General features: G+C 61.7%; 2 protein-coding genes across 3 annotated transcripts in view; one reads left to right on the top strand and one right to left on the bottom strand.

Annotated features, from left to right (window-relative positions):
• ABCG1 (ATP binding cassette subfamily G member 1) overlaps positions 1 to 11,635 on the top strand; it is a 36,237-nt gene extending 24,602 nt beyond the window's left edge. The window contains exons 7-15 of one of the 2 annotated variants that reach the window (XM_040986654.1): positions 21 to 144; positions 400 to 514; positions 1,814 to 1,971; positions 2,551 to 2,652; positions 3,838 to 4,006; positions 5,127 to 5,227; positions 5,618 to 5,776; positions 7,371 to 7,489; positions 7,754 to 11,635. In XM_040986654.1, coding sequence (XP_040842588.1) covers positions 21 to 144; positions 400 to 514; positions 1,814 to 1,971; positions 2,551 to 2,652; positions 3,838 to 4,006; positions 5,127 to 5,227; positions 5,618 to 5,776; positions 7,371 to 7,489; positions 7,754 to 7,982 — 1,276 coding nt within the window. In that variant the 3' untranslated portion in view covers positions 7,983 to 11,635. The remainder of the gene's footprint in view (positions 1 to 20; positions 145 to 399; positions 515 to 1,813; positions 1,972 to 2,550; positions 2,653 to 3,837; positions 4,007 to 5,126; positions 5,228 to 5,617; positions 5,777 to 7,370; positions 7,490 to 7,753) is intronic. The other variant, XM_040986655.1, reaches the window with a different exon arrangement.
• Positions 11,636 to 14,818: 3,183 nt separating this feature from the next.
• On the bottom strand, positions 14,819 to 18,710 carry TFF3 (trefoil factor 3). Its single transcript, XM_040986604.1, has 4 exons — positions 18,632 to 18,710; positions 16,458 to 16,604; positions 15,593 to 15,667; positions 14,819 to 14,865 (listed from the first exon to the last, which is right to left on the bottom strand). Exons 1-4 carry the CDS (start codon positions 18,708 to 18,710, stop codon positions 14,819 to 14,821), a joined length of 348 nt encoding a protein of 115 aa, XP_040842538.1.
• Positions 18,711 to 19,806: the final 1,096 nt, after the last annotated feature.

The raw sequence follows: 19,806 nt of genomic DNA on the forward strand, positions 1-19,806 counted from the left end.
CGGTATCCACTTGCTTGCAGCGGCCTGGACAGCGCTTCCTGCTTCCAGGTGGTCTCCCTGATGAAAGGGCTGGCACAGGGGGGCCGCTCCATCATCTGCACCATCCACCAGCCCAGCGCCAAGCTCTTCGAGCTCTTCGACCAGGTACGTGGGCCCCAAGCTGCCCCGACACCCCCTGCCCCAAGCTGCCCCATGGGCCTACTGCAGGGAAGCCCACACCTGCCCGAAGCAAGCCCTGCAGTGACACATCAGGCTTGGCCGAGTCGCTGAGTTTTTTCCTGGAACTTCATCAGGGCCTGAGGTGATCATGTGGGGTGGTGCTGGGCAGGAGAGCGGCTGCAGTGGCAGGTGACGCCACCCGCAGGCAGGAGCTCATATCCGCTCTCCCTGCTTTCCCAGCTGTATGTGCTCAGCCAGGGCCAGTGCGTGTACCGGGGGAAGGTCTCCAACCTTGTGCCCTACCTGAGGGATTTGGGGCTGAACTGCCCCACCTACCACAACCCAGCCGACTTCGGTGAGTACAGCCTTGGCTGGCATGGAGGGAAAGACAGCCTGCTTCCCACTGGGCAGCTTCTGCTTCTGTCTGCGTGGAACTGGGAGCACCTGCCTGAACCATTGCGCGTGTGGCTCAGGCACCGTCCCTGGGCGGGACTTGCAGAGGTCACAGCACGGGCTGCAGGGGTGGGGGGCACGTTGCTCCGGGTGACCACACCTGCCCCCACTCTCCCGTGTCCTCCTCTCATGAGGACACTGGCCACCAGATTCAGGGTCCACCCTTATCCAGGGTGAGCCCATCTCAGGACAGGGCATGTGCATGAGGACCACTGCCCTCATTCCAGCCGCCAGTCTTTGTCCCTGCATCTTTTTAAGTAAAACACCTGCGCGTATGACTCCCGGGATCCCTGGCTTCCCAAGTGTTCTCGGGATGTTGTTCCTGGGAAGACGGGGCGTGATAGAGATGAGGGGGGAGGAGAGGGGCCAAGGGAGCCCTGGAGGAGCTAGTTCAGGATTGGGAGTTTGAGCATGAGAGAGAGAGAGACAGGGAGGGAGGTGGGCAGCTGGCAGGAGGGGCAGGAAGAAGAAGGCATGCCCAGGGTAGGGGGCCTGGCACAAGGGGAGGGCAGGAGGAAGGGGCGTGGCCCACCAGGTGGGGCTGTGAGCTAGCAGAGGGCCCAGGGCGCTGCCCAGCAGAGGCTGCAGGTCCAGCCTGGTTTAGAGCTCCAGCTGGGAGTGCTCAGAGAGGGCAGGTGGCTGGGAATGCCACGGCAGCCAAGTCCAGGAGGCCGGGGAGGGAGCAGAGGTCAGCGGAGCCTGAGGAGTGGCAGCTGTCCTGGGCTGGGAGGACCAGCCGGAGGAAGTAGAGCAGAGTGGGACCTGGAGGTGGGCAGGAGGTGACCACGGGGTCCAGGAGGGACGGGAGGGGAGCCAGGGGGGGATTCACTTTGTGACACCTGCAAGGGGGTGCAGGATAGAGGGTCCAAGCCCTCAAGGACCCTGGCTCTCGGCAGGCACTCAGGAGATGCTGGGGTTGGAGGCCAGGCAAGCCGATGGCCTCCCGGTCTGCCTCACAGGGCAATTCTCCTGTCATGACGAAAGGTCTGGCCTGCGCGGGGGGTGGAGCCAGACGCTGGTTGACGCAGGGTTTGGAGCCATCGCGAGGCAGCAGCTGTGCTGGGGTTTACAGTCATCCTGTTAGAGTGGCACCTGCGCTGTGCCAAGTGACAGCGCCCCAGCACTCGTGTCTGCACAGTTGCCACCACCCTCTGTTGCGACTGACGCTACCCCCCACTCATTCTTCCGCAATCCCGGGCAGTCATGGAGGTGGCATCCGGCGAGTACGGCGACCAGAATGGCCGGCTGGTGCGAGCGGTCCGGGAGGGCATGTGTGACTCTGAGTACAAGAGAGACCTTGGGGGCGAGGCAGAGGTCAACCCTTTCCTGTGGCACCGACCTTCAGAAGAGGTAAAGTGGGTGAGTGGCGAAGGGGCATGCGCATGCCACCAACTGGGCATAGCTGCCTCGGTGCACCTGCCAGCTCCAGCGCCCATCCCTGGTGCACCTGCCACCCCCAGCCCAGCACCCATCCCTGGTGCACCTGCCACCCCCAGCCCAGCACCCATCCCTGGTGCACCTGCCAGCTCCAGCCCAGCACCCATCCCTGGTGCACCTGCCACCCCCAGCCCAGCACCCATCCCTGATGCTCCTGCCACCCCCAGCCCAGCACCCATCCCTGGTGCACCTGCCACCCCCAGCCCAGCACCCATCCCTGGTGCACCTGCCACCCCCAGCCCAGCACCCATCCCTGATGCTCCTGCCACCCCCAGCCCAGCACCCATCCCTGGTGCACCTGCCACCCCCAGCCCAGCACCCATCCCTGGTGCACCTGCCACCTCCAGCCCAGTGCCCATCCCTGGTGCACCTGCCACCCTAGCCCAGTGCCCATCCCTGGTGCACCTGCCACCCCAGCCCAGCGTCCATCCCTGATGCTCCTGCCAGCCCAGCGCCCGCCCCTGGCGCCTCCCGCTCCATCTCCCGTGTGTCCGTCCGCAGGACTCGGCCTCGGTGGAGGGCTGCCACAGCTTTTCTGCCAGCTGCCTCACGCAGTTCTGCATCCTCTTCAGGAGGACCTTCCTCAGCATCGTGCGTGACTCGGTGAGTGGCTCTCTGAGCCAGCCTCGGGGCAGCTGTGGGGAGCAGGCTCTGCACGCACCCTCCAGTCACCTGTGCTGTCCATCTTGGTCGGCCCTCTAAGTTTCCCATGACGGTGGGCAAACCCCTCCCACACGTGTGTGTCGGCCTTGCACGTGCTTCATGTGGGAAGCTGTGGGTTGGGTGGGCCCCAGCAGTAAGTCCACCCTCGGGGCAAAGGGAAGGCGTGAGGAGCAGAGAGGGAGGTGGTCCTGCCAGCCTCTTTGGAGAGAGCAGGCACTCAGGCCCTGGTCCTTGCGTGAGTGGCCAAATCAACGCCGTGGCTAAGCTGACCATTGGAGGGCCTTGGGGGCTGGGCAGGGACTGCAGGGAAGGCGGTCTTGTATAAGTAGGAGATGTGACCACTTCCTAAGTGGACAATTGGCCACCTGCTGCGAGAGGGGTGTGCCCAGGGCTGCAGCAGGGCCTGCCCAGGGCTGCTGCGGGGCCTGCCCAGGGCTGCTGCGAGAGGGGCGTGCCCAGGGCTGCTGCGGGGCCTGCCCAGGGTTGCTGCGGGGTGTGCCCAGGGCTGCTGCGAGAGGGGCGTGCCCAGGGCTGCTGCGGGGCCTGCCCAGGGCTGCTGCGAGAGGGGCCTGCCCAGGGCTGCTGCGGGGCGTGCCCAGGGTTGCTGCGGGGTGTGCCCAGGGCTGCTGCGGGGCCTGCCCGTGAGAACCCTGCTGGACCAGCAGGCAGTGCCTCCCCCAGCCGCTCTGCATCACTCTCCCACACTTGCTCCTTTCCTCACTTCTGGGCGTGGGATTCCTTGCTATTGAGGATTTAGCACAGTATAGTAAAGCCTTGTGCTGTGTGCGCACACACTGTATGCGTATGTGTGGCCACACAAGGGCTGTGTGTGCACACGGGCCTGCATCTGTGTACCTGTGCCACACATATCCAGGTACAAGGGGTGCACAGGCAATGTGTGTCTGTGTGTGACTGTACGTACATACACGTGTGTATGTGGTGTGTGCACACGCCTCGTGTATGCACATGGTGTTGTGTCTGTGTGTGCCCTTGACACTGTGGGTGCGTGAGTCTGAGCAGGCTTGGGGCTCAGGCCTGTGTCCTGGAGGCGGGGGAGGACGGCGCCTGAGGGCGCCCTGGCGGGAGCCGAGGCCCTGACCACCGGCCCCTCGCCCCCGCGCCCAGGTCCTCACGCACCTGCGCATCACCTCGCACATCGGCATCGGCCTCCTCATCGGCCTGCTCTACCTGGGCATCGGCAACGAGGCCAAGAAGGTCCTGAGCAACTCCGGCTTCCTCTTCTTCTCCATGCTCTTCCTTATGTTTGCCGCCCTCATGCCCACGGTCCTCACGTGTGAGTGCTGGCGCCAGCTGCTGCCTCCCCGCTGCCCGGACCCCACGCTAGACGGGGAACTGACCAGCAGATGGGCTGATGGGGGCTGACCAGCAGACGGGCAGATGGGGGCCTGGCCAGCAGATGGGCTGACGGGGGCCTGACCAGCAGACGGGCAGATGGGGGCCTGGCCAGCAGATGGGCTATTGGAGGGCCTGACCAGCAGATGGGCTGACGCGGGCTGACCAGCAGACGGGCAGATGGGGGCTGACCAGCAGATGGGCTGACGGGGGCTGACCAGCAGACGGGCAGATGGGGGCTGACCAGCAGATGGGCTGACGGGGGCTGACCAGCAGACGGGCAGATGGGGGCTGACCAGCAGATGGGCTGATGGGGGCTGACCAGCAGATGGGCTGACGGGGCTGACCAGCAGATGGGCAGATGGGGGCTGACCAGCAGATGGGCTGATGGGAGCTGACCAGCAGATGGGCTATTGGAAGGCCTGATCAGCAGATGGGCTATTGGAAGGCCTGGCCAGCAGATGGGCTGACGGGGGCTGACCAGCAGATGGGTTTTCTGACAGCCAAGGTCGTTCTCTAGTTTCTGTGGGATATGAAGGTGCTGTGGGAGGCACAGAGTGAACCCACGGGTGGAGGATGCTCAGCTTGGGAGGCCCATCCATCCTCCAGATGACCCTGCTGTGCCCAGCGTGGGCAGTGGGCCACTCTCTTGGACAGAACTCTGCGCTGTCCCGGTTTGTCCACTAGGGGGAAGCCTCGGCCTCTCTGGGCAGGCAGCACTGGTCACTGTGGGCTCCCGCACCCGGACTCACTCCCAGGGTCCCCCTCAACCTGTCCAGTGCTGTCCTGACTTCCAGGAGCAGTGGGCAGCCTTGCAGTAGAGGTGGACACGAGGCATATCCAGGACGAGCAAAGAGGGAGGTGGGATGCACCTGTCACAGGTTACCTGTTCAGCAGGTGTTCCCATGGTGCTGCATGTGGGCAGTGCAGGGACTCTGTGCAGCCTGGCAGGAGGATGTGGCGTGCAGGGCACAGCCCACAGCTGGGTCAGGGCCGCTGGCCACAGGGTGGGTCGCCTCGTGGTTGCATGTTCTTGACCCTTCTTTTCCATCTGCTCCCAGTTCCCCTGGAGATGGGTGTGTTTCTTCGGGAACACCTGAACTACTGGTATAGCCTGAAGGCTTACTACCTCGCCAAGACCATGGCCGACGTGCCCTTCCAGGTGGGCTGGTGGGAGTGAGGCTAGAGCAGGGGTTCAAGTTCTTGGTCATGCTGCGAAGAACCACAGGGCTGGTCGTATAGATTTCCCTGAGAAGCAGGGCAGCGCTGGGGAGCGTGGGCGGCCAGCTGTCCAGGCCTGGCTCCCAGTGACCAGGTGGGCGGCATTGGGGAGCGTGGGCGGCCAGCTGCCTGACTCCCAGTGACCAGGTGGGCGGCGTTGGGGAGCGTGGGCGGCCAGCTGCCTGACTCCCAGTGACCAGGTGGGCGGCGTTGGGGAGCGTGGGCGGCCAGCTGCCTGACTCCCAGTGACCAGGTGGGCGGCATTGGGGAGCGTGGGCGGCCAGCTGTCCAGGCCCGGCTCCCAGTGACCAGGTGGGCCCCGTGTTGTCAGGTCCTGTTTCCTGTAGCCTACTGCAGCATCGTGTACTGGATGACGTCACAGCCGTCCGATGCCGTGCGCTTTGTCCTGTTTGCTGCACTGGGCACCATGACGTCCCTCGTGGCCCAGTCCCTGGGGCTGCTGATCGGAGCGGCCTCCACTTCCCTTCAGGTAGTTATTAAGGACCATGCTGTGGGTTGGGCATCCCATCAGCACCTCCCTCTGCTCCTCCCCCGACACTCCTGACTGCCGTGACCAGCTTTGACATCACGTCCGTGGGAAGGAAGCCCAGCGACCTGGGTAGCCGTGGTGGGCGGGTAGGAGCCATGGCACGTGCCTTCAGTCCCAAGCACGCCTACGGGTGAAGGTGCTGTGCTGTCCCCATTGCACAGAGAGGAACAATGAGGCAAGCTGATGGGTGGGGTCACTGGATACAGAACAGCTGGCCCCAGGGTACTGGGCGTAACCTTCCCTCCCTGGCCTGGGGGACCTTCGTCCTGATGGATAGCGCCCTGGTCCCTGCCGGAGTTGGGGGCTCCAGAGGGACACCTCCAGCCCCTCTCGTGCCTTGTGCCACCCCAGCCTTGCACAGCGTTGGCTGCTGCCCATGAACATGGTCTGTTATGTGGCTGCTCTCCCACGGGCCCTCCTTGCTCCCCACTGCCACCTCCAGGCTCCCCCATCCTGGCCCAGCTTGCCCAGCATGAATGCAGCCCTGAGGGCCCTGTGGCCCTGCCCCATCCCAGGGCCCTGCCCCCCATAGCCCTGCCCCCCATGGCCCTGCCCCCCATGGCCCTGCTCCACCCTGTGGCCCTGCTCCACCCCATAGCCCTGCCCCCCCCCCCCCCCCCCCCCGTGGTCCTGCTCCCTGTGACCCTGCTCCACCCCGTGGCCCTGCAGTGGCCCTGCCCCATCCATGCCCCTGCCCCACCCCATTGCCCTGCCCACACCACACACACACACACACTGACCACACCACACACACACAGCACACACAGCACGCATGTGAGCCAGGCGTCCTGATAGCTTAATTGCTATTAACATCTGCATGGCAGCCTGAACCCCTCTGTCATAGATGGGGTCCTGTTGGGGTTCACAGCACAGCCCCCTGCCCCTGCTGGTCTCCAAGGGGTCCAGTCAGCTGGCTCTGTGATAGCTGTAGTCACAGCTGGGCAGGTGTCCAACCTCTGCACCTTTGCTTCCACACGAGACCCCGCCCCCCCCATGCAGCGACACCCCTACCTGTCTGTTCCTGGGGGACTGCACCCCAGCTGGATGTCACCCTACCTGTCAGCTCCCGGGGGGACATCAGCCCAGCTGGATGACACTCTACCTGTCAGCTCCCGGGGGACATCAGCCCCAGCTGCAATGACACCCTACCTGTTAGCTCCTGGGGACTGCACCCCAGCTAGATGACACCCCACCTGTTAGCTCCCGGAGGACTGCACCCCAGCTGGATGTCACCCTACCTGTCAGCTCCCAGGGGGACTGCACCCCAGCTGGATGTCACCCCACCTGTCAGCTCCCTGGGGACTGCACCCCAGCTAGATGACACCCCACCTGACAGCTCCCTGGGGTGGCTGTACTCTTGTTCCCGTAGGTCCCCTCCCCCTCCCATTTTCACAACCTGGTGGCAGGAGCTTTGCCCCTTTTCTGACTTCTCTGCACTGGTGTCCGAGCCACTTCCCCTGTGAGGAATCTGGAAGTCGGGCAGCCTCCCAGCCCAGGGCTCTGCGGTCAGCTATCCTCATGTCCCCTGCCATAGGTGGCGACCTTCGTGGGCCCCGTCACGGCCATCCCAGTCCTGCTCTTCTCAGGGTTCTTCGTCAGTTTCGACACTATTCCCACCTACCTGCAGTGGATGTCCTACATCTCCTACGTCAGGTAGCACGCATCCCTGGTTACCAAGGTGACCGTGGGAGGGAGGGAGAGGCACCACCCAGCCTCGCTGCTGCAGGTGCACAGGCGACACAGTACACATGGGCGCCACCTGGTGGCTGGCAGTGGATGCTCTCCGTAGACACCTACTGAACCTTCCCTTGGGTGTCAGTTGAGAGGGCCCCGGGTGCCCAGGGAGAGGCGAGGGTGGCCGGCTGGGAGCCAGGGCTTGGGCAGCAGCTGAGGGGCCTCCTTCCCCACCCATACCAGGTACGGTTTTGAGGGCGTCATCTTGTCCATCTATGGGCTGGACCGGGAGGACCTACACTGCGACATCGACGAGACGTGCCACTTCCAGAAGTCGGAGGCCATCCTGCGCGAGCTGGACGTGGAGAACGCCAAGCTCTACCTGGACTTCATTGTTCTGGGCATCTTCTTCATCTCCTTGCGCCTCATTGCCTACTTCGTGCTGCGATACAAGATCCGGGCAGAGAGGTAGAAGGCCCGTGGGACCAGCAGACAGGAGACAGCCCACCGCTGCCACAGTGGCCACTGCTGCTGCTGGGACAGCACAGGACCAGCAGACGGGAGACAGCCCCCCGCTGCCGCAGTGACCGCTGCCGCTGCTGGACGGTGCCCATGCATCCTCCTTGGGGACGGCGGCCGGCCTGCAGAGGGAAGGGGCTGCTGGCCACCTTCTGGGCCTGGTGAGGTCGGATCCCTTCCCCTCTTCTCTTCTAGCTCTCACTAGGAAGTGTAGCCAGGGTTTGTTCGTATCAACGTGCAGAATTCCAACAACTGCCCCGGGGGCCATGGTGCAGGATGGGCGACTCTGCAGGAGACGCCCCGTCTGGCTGGGTGCAGTGGGACTTCCCCTCACCCCCGTGGGATGCTGTGCAGGAGGCCCTCCGATGGCCATGGGGGCACCCACAGCTGCCTCCTCCTAAGGCCTGTCTCTCTCAGCCGAGGCCAGCCGGGCCTGTCCATCCGCACAGGGCTCCTTTGCTGGGGAAGGCTGGGGGTGAAGAGCAGGACTTGCAGGGCCTGGCGCTGGTCATGGGGCGGACCTCACTGCTGGCAAGAATGTGTGACAGTCACGGGAGGGCTGTGGCTGGCCAGGTCTGATCCAGGCGGCGCACGATGGAGCTGGCGGTGCTCCTGAAGTCTGCCCATGTGTCCGCTTGTCGCTTTGGGTTTGCAGCACCACGTGTTTGTTACCGATGCTCCGCCCACCTCCTTTCCGCTTCCAATGTCCAGATTGGTTCTGATGAGGTTTTAATTTTTGCATAAAAACAATCTCTATCTTGTCACGTGTCATATCAACTACCTCCAGGGACAATAGCAAAAGTGTCAGGCGTGGCCCTGGAGGGTGGGGGCTGCAGAGCTGCCAGCAACTTCCGGCCGTGACTGCACTGGAGCCTGCTCGAGGCCGGCTGCCCGAGGTTCTGCCATTCCTTGGCTGGGTTCCTGAAGCTTTTCTTCCCTGTGATCAGAGAATTCTAGAAGTCCCTGTGCTGTGTGGATTTGGCCTGCAAGATGCTCAGAGATCCTTGCGCCTCCAGAGCCTTTTCAGTAAACACAGTGTGGTCCTGTTCTGGATCGCTCTTACCCAGCCCGTCCACAAAGTCTGTGTTTAACTTCAGGGAAGTCTGCCCATGGGCATCACACCGAACAGGGAGGGGGCTGCTGGGCCAGGCTGGGGCGGGTCTTACTCTGGCCTCAGTGGACGGGGTAGTGTCCCTGCCCCAGCCTGGCCTGACACCCCTTGCATACCACTCACCAGGCTGGACCAGGCTGCTGCGGGGAGGGGTGCAGAGATGGGCGCCTGTGTCTGCAGGCACACACCTCCTTGCACACGGGGGCCTGGGGTCCCAGAGTCCTTCTTGCTCTTGGCCTCATTTCAGCAGCAGACCCCACCCCAATCCCCCTTTCTGAGGGAAGACAGTCCCTCTGGCCTCATGCCTGTGAGCTTGCTGTGCGATCGGGAGCCGTCAAGGGCGCAACCCAAGGCCAGGGGATTTTGCTGTAACGTGAGTCAGCCACCTGCCAGTACAGCTGGGAGCCCACCGTGTCTGAGTCTGGAGTCCGGTGCTCTACGCAACGAAGCCCACTAATAAATATCCCTTAGAAAGCGTTGCCCTTTGGTGTCCATGGCTTTGAGTGACTTGTGCAAATGGGCCAGCCGGGCAGGTGATAGGGCACCTGGGCAGACCTGTGCAGCGGGTGCCAGCTCCACAGTCTCCCAGGCACCGGAAGCCCAACTGGAAGGAATGCCCATGCCGCTTCTTGAACGCTTGCCCGCTGTGTGGCTCCTCTCTACTTTCCCAGCCTTTACAACACGGCTCCCAAAGGGCCCAGGCGAGACTCCCAGGGTCTCCCCGGCCTGTCCACAGCCTGTCCAGTATTAGAGGGACATCCCGGAGCCAGGCGCCTGCTAATGAGCAACATGGCCGCTCACTGGGTCTGCGTCACCCAGAGGGCGAGATGGAGCAGGACATAGGATGCGTCCACTCAGCAGCACCCATCCCCCCAAGGAGCCAGCTCTCCCGCTGGGCTTGCACCTCTAGGGCCCAAGCAGGCAGCGGTGTGGGGAAGGCCCGAGCAGGGGCACACAGTCTCTTGTGGCAGGAGATGAAGGTGACTGGCGGGCACCAGGAGGGGATGCCCAGTATGTGTTGTGTTCATTGTGTGGCCACAGCGTCCCTGTCCACCAGCCAATAGGAAATTGTGCCCCCACGCTGGGATCTTTCCCATGTGCCCCGCGGGAGGGTTGTGTGTGCCTGTGAAAGCAGGGGCCTGGCCCGCACACTGGATGCCTTGCCGTTCTCAGAAACGCTCCCCGAGCCTGATGGCAGAAGCCAGCCACACGTGCCCACTGGCAAGACCAGGGCCACCAGCCGAGGGGCTGCTGTCAGCAAGCCTGCTCTCAGTGCCAGGTAGGGGCCACCTCGCGCCCCTGGCTTGTCTAGAAAACTGCACCAAACATGGATCAGCTGCCGGGGCCTTCCCTGGCACGTGGACTGGGGCGCAGCCTCAATGCCATGCTTGTGTTGACGCTTCTGACACCGGCAGCGAGTGAGGGCGGAGGCCCGCGTGACCGGGAGCAGCAGAGTGCCCGCTGTCAGTGCCCTGCCCCACCAGGAGCCCTCACTGCCCAAACGGGCCAGGGAGCTCCCCTTGCCATTGCTGCCTCCATGCAGTGCACGCCTTGAGGTCCAGGCGCCCAGAGAGCGAGCTTCGGCAAGCGAGGTTTGCCTGGTGGGAGGGTGCTGCAGCCGCAGGAATGGGGGTTCCATGGGCTCTGTCACGTCCATGACCTTGGGGACGACCTTGAGGGTGTGCTGAGCTTTATCGCCAGTGTCTCAAATTTAGTCCCAGGCCCAAGTAAAGACAGTTCCCTTGCATCTGCCACCAGAACAAGCCGGCACTCACCGATAGCTTGTGCACCTTTTCGTGGCCTGGGGCCCCACCTGGGAGGGGAGAGAGGAGTCTGTTCTCGGTGTACCACGTGTCTCGAGGGTGAGGGGTGTGCATGACAAGCCCCCCACAGCCCGCCCCCGCCGCGTCCTGTGTCACTTGTACCTGCTCGTGTTTTGTCCTTTGTAGACAGGCGTAGTGGGGCCCGAGCGAAGCCCACTCGAATCCCTGTGTCCCTGTGTTTGATGAGGGATTGTTAGCCTCTCAAAGCGAAAGTCAATGCAAGTAACTTTTGAATCAGCGTGCAGATGGGGCCACGGCCGTATCCCCACTGAGACAGCCAGCAGGACTGTTTTGGCTGTGGCTGCGCAGTTACCGCCACACTGGTGTAGCTGTGTGATGGCAGGATGTGCTGCTTGCACGCTGGAAGCAATTTGCACTGCTGTAAATAGACATATACAGATGTACATATCTATATTCAGAAATAACATCTGCTCCTGGGTGCCCGCCTGCTGGGCCGCATCCCTCCAGGGCAGTGCTGGACCTGGGCAGTGCCCCGGCCGGGAGCCTCCCACTGTCCGCTGCGGAGCCTGGGCCCGTGGTGCGTTATTCCTGCAAGTTAACTCCTTAGATTTGTACGTGCATCTTTTGCAGACTCGAACTTTGTTTTCTGAAATTAGATGCCATTTACGAAGATGTGACAGAAAGCCAATAAAAGCATCATTATTTTCAGATTCCCCCAAGTGTTCTTTGTGTCTTAAGGACCCCTGGCCCTGAGGCCCACTGAGGGGTCGCGGCTCTGCTCAAGCACCCGTGAGCTGCCTGGATGGATTGCAGTGCCCTGAGAAGAAAGGCAAGGAGGCTGTGGGTCCGGCATCTCCTGTGCACCTGCCGGTAGACAGCACAGTGGTTAGGGCCGTCCCACTTGGTCCCTCGCTTGGCCATTGCTGCGATTTGAGTGTGACTGCCTGCTTGCCCCCAGTCTCATGCCACAGTGCAGCCCGCCAGAGGCTGCTGGGCAGTGTCCAAAGGATGCGAAGTTTGCTGATAGCCCATGGTGGTTGGAGGAGGAACTGACGGAAGGGCTTGTGTGAGTCCCTAGGCACCTTGCTGCCAGTGGAGCCTGCACTACCAGAACGCCACCTTGGCAGTGCAAAGCTGATGAATCGCCCCCCTCGGAGCACAAGCCTTCATGCTTCACGGGGGAGGGGCCAACAGACCACCCAGGCGGAAGCGGCGCCTGGACCTGCGGGGTCCTGCTGCCTGCCCTGTCTCCTCCCTCCCTGCAGAAGGAGACATCTAAGGGCAAAGGACAGTATCCTTGCAGGTATGTGGGAAGGCGTGTGTGTGGAGGACAAGCCCAGCCACTGTACACATAGGTCTGCCCCAGCAAAACTGCTGTACCACCGACTGAAGGCAAGCAGCTGCCCCATGCCCCAGAACCAGCTGCACCTGTCTGCAGCGCAGCCAGGGAAGGGACAGCCAGGGAAGGGACAGCCAGGGAAGGGACAGCCCCGGACGCTGCAGCCGGGGCAGACTCCTCCAGGAGCCAGCAACCCCCTGCCCCTGCCCACCCCTTCTTGCCTCTCCTCACTTCCCACCAGCCCAGGCAGGCAGCAGCTGCCCTCTGCTTGGTGCTGCCAGCAGCCCCCTCACCCCAGGGACTCTGGGTGCTCAGGGACCCCCTCCCTTCTGCTCATTGATGCAGATATTCTTGCTGAACGTGAGAACTGCTGTCAGAAGGGAGCAGGCTCATCAACACCCAAGACAGACCATTGGTGAGGGCCTGGGTGCCCGTGATGTGCTGGCAATGAGTCAACGGGTCTAGGTGTTCAGTGGCACCCTCTGGGAGGTGTAGGCCAGCCCCTCCTGGAGGACAGGGCCTGGCCAAGGGGTTTGTGGGAGGGCAGAAGGGAGCTGCAGTGCCTTGTTGGCCAGGGTACTGAGCATTGAGCAGAGAGAAGCACGGGTAGCACCCGTGTCCCACACCCATCCGGAGAGGGTGGAGAAGCCCTGAGCCTGGGGTCACCTGGAAGGGGACAGGGCACCTCAGAAGGCAGCACACAGGACCCCGAGCTAGCCACCCCTCGAAACTCAGAGCACCCTTAAACGTGAGTCTGAATTGTCAGAGCGGAAAGTCAGACACAACACGGGTCAATTAAGAGGGGTTCCAGCAAACAGAGAAACGCAAAGAACACACACCCATGTAAGACACAAACACACACGGACATAGATACACAGACATGCACACACAAAGCAGGCATGCGCACACACACAGAAGCAAGCACAGTCACACACACACACTTTGGGCCTCTGGCCCCACAGGCTCCTCCCACCACAGCTGGAAGACAGCAGGAACCGTGAGCCCGAGCCCGTGCTAAGCAGGCACAGGTTTCCCTGTCCCATTAGCAACACAGTGGAACAGCTGTGCACACGGCAGTCACAGTGTGTCCAACATGTCACAGCTTTGGTTTCTTTCCATTTTATTTGAAAGGCAGAGAGGCAGGCGCTGCAGACTGGGACCTGGGCATTCGCAGCAGTGCCCAGGGGGCAGGCCTGTGCTGCACGTGAGCAGGACAGACTGTGGATGCATTACACCGTGTGGTGCAGAGGGGAGCGCTGTGTGCGTCCAGGTCCCGGCGTCCTGCTAACACACGCTCTGGGAGAGAGCCGTGAAGGTTCAATACTGGCGACCTGCATGGAACCCCAGGCTCCTGGCTTCAGCCTGGCCAGCTCCAGCTGCTGCAGGCATCTGGGGAGTGACCCAGCCGATAAAGATCTGTGTGTGTGTGTGTGTGTGTGTGTGTGTGTGTGTCTTTCCCTGTCTCTTTCAAACAAAACCAACACAGCAACATAAATGTGTAAGTATGTGGGAGAGACTTGAATGTTCTGGAAGCAACCATGAAGGTGCAGAGGAATGACTGTACATGTGTGTGCATTTATACATACAGGTGCGCTCGCACGTGTGTGGTTGAGGTCCCATCCCCACATTACAGAATCTACCACCGGGCTCTGCCCTGGGCCTGGCGGTGTAGGGGAGGGTCAGCAGGTGCTCTGTGGCCCTGAATCCAGCCCTCTTGTCCCCTGCCCCCAGACCCAGGCCTCGTTGGGGTGGGGGCGTCATCAGATACTTTACAGCCCTGGATCCAGCCCCTTGCACCCCCTAGGCCCCAGACGGGGGTGTCAGCACATGCTCCATAGCTCCAGATCCAGCCCCTCCTGCTGTCTCCCACCCAGCCCAGGCTCAGCGTGGCCAGCACAGATGGCTGGGCTGCGGGACCTCGGAGAGACCCTCGTGTGTGTCTGGCCTGGACTCCTTTAAGCCTGCATGTCTGGCCCGGCTGCAACAGCCTGTGCGAGGGGACACCTGTCCTGTCCACCACCGAGACTCACACCCTAAACTCAGGGTCCCAGCCAGGCTGAGGCGAGAGACGTGTTCGCCTTGGATGGAGACTTGGCCTATAAAGGAATCATTTATTTGAAAGAGTAATAGGAAAAGAGAGAGAGAGATCTTCCATCCGCTGGCTCACTCCAAATGACTGCAACAGCCAGGACTGGCCGGGATCCCGGACACCCATCCCAGTCTCTCCTGGGGGGGCAGGAGTCTGAGCATGGGGGCCACCTAATGATGCTGTCTTAGGTGCTCTAGCAGGGAGCTGGGTTAGAAGGGAAGCCACGGGGACTCAAACTGGCACTCCCAGTATTATTGTTATTTGCCAGAGCTTAGCCCTCTGTGCGAAGACACTAGCTGGGCATGCCAGCTTTCATGGCCTGGCGTCCGGTCAGCGCCCACCACCTTGGCCTTCCCCCTCTGCCTGCCCTGAGCAGGACAGTGCTGGGACAGGGGCTGCGGCCAAGGGCTCTGAAATACTCACGTTGCCAATCAGATGCACCCACATCCATAGTTCAGACCGTGTGTCAAGATGGCAGTTTGAGGGTGGGCATTGAGGCAATGCCCCCATAGTCTGCAGGTAGGGGTCCAAGGTCAGAGTGCAGCAGGTGCGCTGGCCAGGGAGGGCTGCTCGCTGACCCCAAAGTGGCATCTCTCACCGGGAAGGGAGAGGCTGTGTCCTTCTCCCATGGAGACTGGTACAAGCATGAGGGCTGAGCTTGCCCCTGCTGCAGCTGGTCTGCCCCACTCACAAGGACAGTGACTGGCTGCCCCGTGTCCCCCGCACCTCCTCTCCATCCCCATCTGAGACACTGAGCATTGGCATGAATCCCAGGGGCCCTGGCACTCCAGCACAGGCACAGGAGACAGGCTCAGAGCACCCGCACTGCCTCAGCCTTGCCTGTGGACAGCTGTGATCAGGGAGGGGGCTGGATGGGACCCCCGGCTGGGGACAAGCTTGCCTTTGGAAGCTGAAGTGGACCGGGGACACAGACTTTTCTAAGCTTTTTCGAAGAGAAAGCTTGAACTGCGAACAGCCACAGATGACACCGTGGTGTGAAGCAGCACGTGACAGCTACCCCCTCCGGCGTGCCTGGGCCACCAGTAAGCAGAGGAAGGCATTTGGGACACGGAATGGCCAGGGGTGGACAGCGGCCACCAGATGACCAGAGGGAGACAGGGAGCCACCCTGTGACCTGGTAGACAGTGGGGCATGAGTCATCCGAGTGGACGATGGGCCACTGATTTGGACAGACAGTGGTGACCGAGTGACACAGGGTGGCGGCTACTGGGAAACTCACCTGGGCCGTGCAGTGCCATGGAGAAGGGCTGCGGTGCGCCACAGGGCAACCCCATACCCTCCTTGCGCTGCAGGGCTGGGGTTGGGGAGGGGAGGAAGAGAGTGATGGGAGCAGCGGCAGCAGCTGAGGGCGAGCTCGTCCTAGGCAGCGCACGGGTCTTTATTCTCTAAAATATCTGGCCCCAGCTTTTACATTTGGAGGTGGTGTTGGGTAGGAGCAGGGTGAGAAGCGGGGTGGGGAATGGCACAGGGCAGGAGACGCGGTGCAGGGTCTCACACCGGGAGCCAGGGCCGCAACAGCAGGAGCACTTCAAAACGTGCATTCTGGAAAGAAAATAAGGGACAGTGGGGTGAACGGCCCGCCAGCTTCCCCACCACACACGGCCCCCTGCCCCCACCCACAGCAGCCTGGCTTCTCAAGGGGGTTGGGGGAGGCTTCAGAATCAGTGCCTGCTGCTGAGTCCCCCGCCCCCACGTCCCTGGGAAATGGCAGCTTTCATCACACGGGGGTCACTCAGTGAGGCCCCTGGACACTCACAGGTGGTCAGAGCAGGTGAGAGTGGGCAGGGCGCAGAGAGGCGCAGGAGGGACCTGAGGTCACAGGCGCCCCCTCTCCTGGTCCCCAGGGACTCACCTCTGCTCCCTGCTGTGCATGCAGAGGCAGGGCAGGGGCCCAGGACCCCTCAGTGTGTGGGTGCCATAAGGGCTGTGTCAGCTGTCCTGACACAAAGGACAAGAGCGCCCCCTGTCGGTGTGACCCCTGGAATGCCCCTCCCCTCCCGGTGGGAATGTCCTTCCTGGCAGGACTGGCCACCTGGCAGGGGCTTCAGCCACACCCAGGCTGGGCCGGGGGAGGGGGCGCTCACCTGCATTCTGCAGAGGCTTGAAGCACCAGGGCACGCCCCGGATGCTGGAGTCGAAGCAGCAGCCCCTGTTGTTGCACTCCTCCTCGGTGATCTGAGAGTAGCCGCAGTCCACCCTTTCCTCAGCGGAGACCTGGCACTGGCTGGGCGCTGTCCCGGAAAGACAGATTCACAGAGTGAAGGAGAGACAGACAGGAAGCTCTTCCATCTGCTGATTCACTCCTCCGAGGGCCACAGTTGGCAGAGCTGAGCTGATCTGAAGCCAGGAGCCAGGAGCTCCTTCCAGATCTCCCACGCGGGTGCAGGGGCCCAAGGACTTGGGCCGTCCTCCACTGCTTTCCCAGCCCACAGGCAGAGAGCTGGATGGGAAGTGGAGCAGCCGGGACAGAAGTCAATACCCATATGGGATGCTGGCACCATAGGCAAATAATTAGCTCTATTATGCCAACAAGCCAGCTCCTTGCTTTAAAAAGCAAGGTTTATTATTTGAAAAGCAGAGTTATAAAGAGAGCAGAGGCACTTGGGCCATCCTCTGCTGCTTTCCCAGAAGGGAGCTGGATGGGAAGTGGAGCAGCCGGGACTTGAGCCCACACCCGCATGGAATCCGGGCTAAGCCCCCAGCTGCTGCGAACCTGGCATCTTATAAGGACTGCGGTTCAAGTCCCAATGCAGACCCCTGCTCGTGGCCAGGGAAAACGGTGGGGGCCGGCCCAAGTGCTTGGACCCCTGTGCCCACATGGGAGACCCGGGTGGAGTTCCAGGTGCTTGGCTGGCCACTGCAGTCGCTAAGGAAGTGAACCTGTGGACAGAAAATCCCTCTCCCGTCCCCCTCCCTCCCTCTCTGTAACTCTGCCTTTGAAATCAATAAGTGAATGAATCTTTTTAAAAAGTGCCAGCATCCTCCTGTCAGGTGCTAAGCCCAGGTCCCCAGACATTTGTCCAGGGACTCCTCCCTTGGTCTCTTGGCTGGCTGCGTCAGGAAACCCAGTGTCGATGTGGATACCCTGGACTCCAAGACTTCTGGCCTCCAATACCAAGTGCCCTTCACTGCCTTGCCAGCAAAACCCGGTTGAGAGGTGCCAGGAGCAGGTGTGTCTGCCGAAGAGTTGCATGTGTGCTCACAGCTGACCACTGTCCACTCCCTGAGTGGCTCAGCTCTGCGTGTGGCCCTGTTTAAGCAAGCAGGTGTGTGTGTGCGTGCCTGTGTGTATGTAGTACTGTGCGTGTGTTATGTGTCCATATGTACACACATGCCTCTGTGTGTGTGTGTGTGTGTGTGTGTGTACTTGTGTGGATCGGGACTCCTGCCAGCTCTGCGGCTGATTGACCGGACCCAGGTGAGTGCAAGAGCCACGAGCCCGCCGGAGCTGTGTTACAGTGGCTCCATGGAAGTGGCATAGTGGGTAAAGCCACCACCACAATGCTGGCATCCCATACAGGTGCCAGTAGGTGGACAATCTGGTCTCTCCCCCTATCTTTGTAGCTCTCTGGAAAAAAAAACACGAATCTTAAAAAATAAATAAATAAAAAATAAAACTAATCTGGAATATTGGTTTCAAACCTGTCTTTCTTTTGCAAATGCAAAACACCATTCAGAAGTGCCCAGCGAGGAAGGCAGTGGGGCAGGAGGGGCTGGCGTGGCAGCCTGGGTTTGGCTCTGAGTTTGGACAAGTTGCCACCTTCTCCTGGGCATGAGTTCGCCAGATGCATAAAGAAAAGCACGTGTGTCTGTGACAAATGACAAGTATGACATTGACAAGGCCTCCAGCTCCACAGCCTATGAAGGTCCCATGGGAATCAGGCAGATCCACTACATGCACTACTCCGCCCCAGCCCAGGGGCCGCAGCACCCACACAGGCCCACGTCCTGCCCGCTCCAGCCAAGGGCCGCAGCACCCACACAGGCCCACGTCCTGCCCGCTCCAGCCCAGGGCCGCAGCACCCACACAGGCCCACGTCCTGCCCGCTCCAGCCCAGGGGCCGCAGCACCCACACAGGCCCACTCCTCCCTAAGCAGCCCAGGGGCCGCAGCACCCACACAGGCCCATGTCCTGCCCGCCCCAGCCCAGGGGCCTCAGCACTCACACAGGCCCACTCCTCCCTAAGCAGCCCAGGGGCCGCAGCACCCACACAGGCCCACGTCCTGCCCGCCCCAGCCTGGGAGCTACAGTACTTACACAGGCCCACAAACTCGTCGGCCGAGCCTGAGGACCACAGGGCCAGCAGGAGCAGCAGCCACAGGGCTCTAACCTCCATGGTAACCATTTGCCTGGGCACACACGGAAGACTCAGGGTGCCTCCTGCCTGCCCCCTTTTATACCCCTGTGTTTGCACAGCCACTGGGGCTCTGTTTGTTTGGGTGGGACTGGCTGATCGTTCGAGCTCCACCTGCTTCCCTCCCGCAGCTCAGGGAAGCCCCCAGGATCCTCGTGGCAAACGTCCTGGTGGGTGGGTTCCCTGGCCCGTGTGGGCCTGGCCAAGGCTCCACCCACGGGCTCCGGCAGGGACATTAACAGCGTGAGTCAGCCCCTTCCACTGCAGGAGCGAGGCAGAAGACTCCAGCCCCAGCCCATTGATTTGATGCATTTTAATAAAGATAGGCCACATTTTTACGATGTATTTTATTTATTTGAAGGGCAGAGTTAGTGAGAGAGAGAGAGAAGTCTTCCACCTACTGGTCCACCCACTCCCCCAAATGGCTACAACAGCCAAGGTTGGGCCAGGCTGAAGCCAGGCACCTGGAACTCCTTCTCGATCAGGGTGGCAGGGCCCAGGTGCTTCTGCAGGTGCCTGGCCAGGTGCCGTAGCAGGGAGTTGGCACGAGGCAGTCAGGCCCTGGATCATACTGTGATGTGGAATGTCCGTGCCACAACTGGCAGTTTAACCTGCTGTGCCCCGATCCAACCCTGGTGCCCAAGGATTTTTAAATCGTATACTAGAGGAGCCCCTTCTCTCAGGCCGCAGGTGTCCCTGCCAGCAGGACCTCTGTCCTCTGTCCTGTGTCTCGGGAGCTGTCAGCCAACAGCACGTCTGGATGAGGCAGGAACCACTGTGCCCGTTTTCTGGGAGGAGAAATTGAGGCTGGGTGCACAAGGCGGCAACAGAACCCACTTCCTCAGGACCCAAGTCATGGCTCTCCCTGTCGCTCACCAAAGTTGGGTGGCAGCTGCAGGCTGATCCGGGCCACTCTCGTGTGGTTGGGCGTGCGCTGTGTCTAGCAGGGGGTCAAGGTTCCCCGGGGAGGTAGCGATGTCACTTCAGGAATAGGCCTGGGAGCCTGGAGCTGCACTGGTTCTGGGGAGCTGTGACACCCCAGGAGAGGACCAACAGTCCCCACCCTGAGGGCAGCCCG

Source organism: Ochotona curzoniae, unplaced genomic scaffold, assembly GCF_017591425.1.
Source record: "Ochotona curzoniae isolate NIBS_2020 unplaced genomic scaffold, NIBS_Ocur_1.0 contig_4516, whole genome shotgun sequence".
Classification (NCBI taxonomy): Eukaryota; Metazoa; Chordata; class Mammalia; order Lagomorpha; family Ochotonidae; genus Ochotona; species Ochotona curzoniae.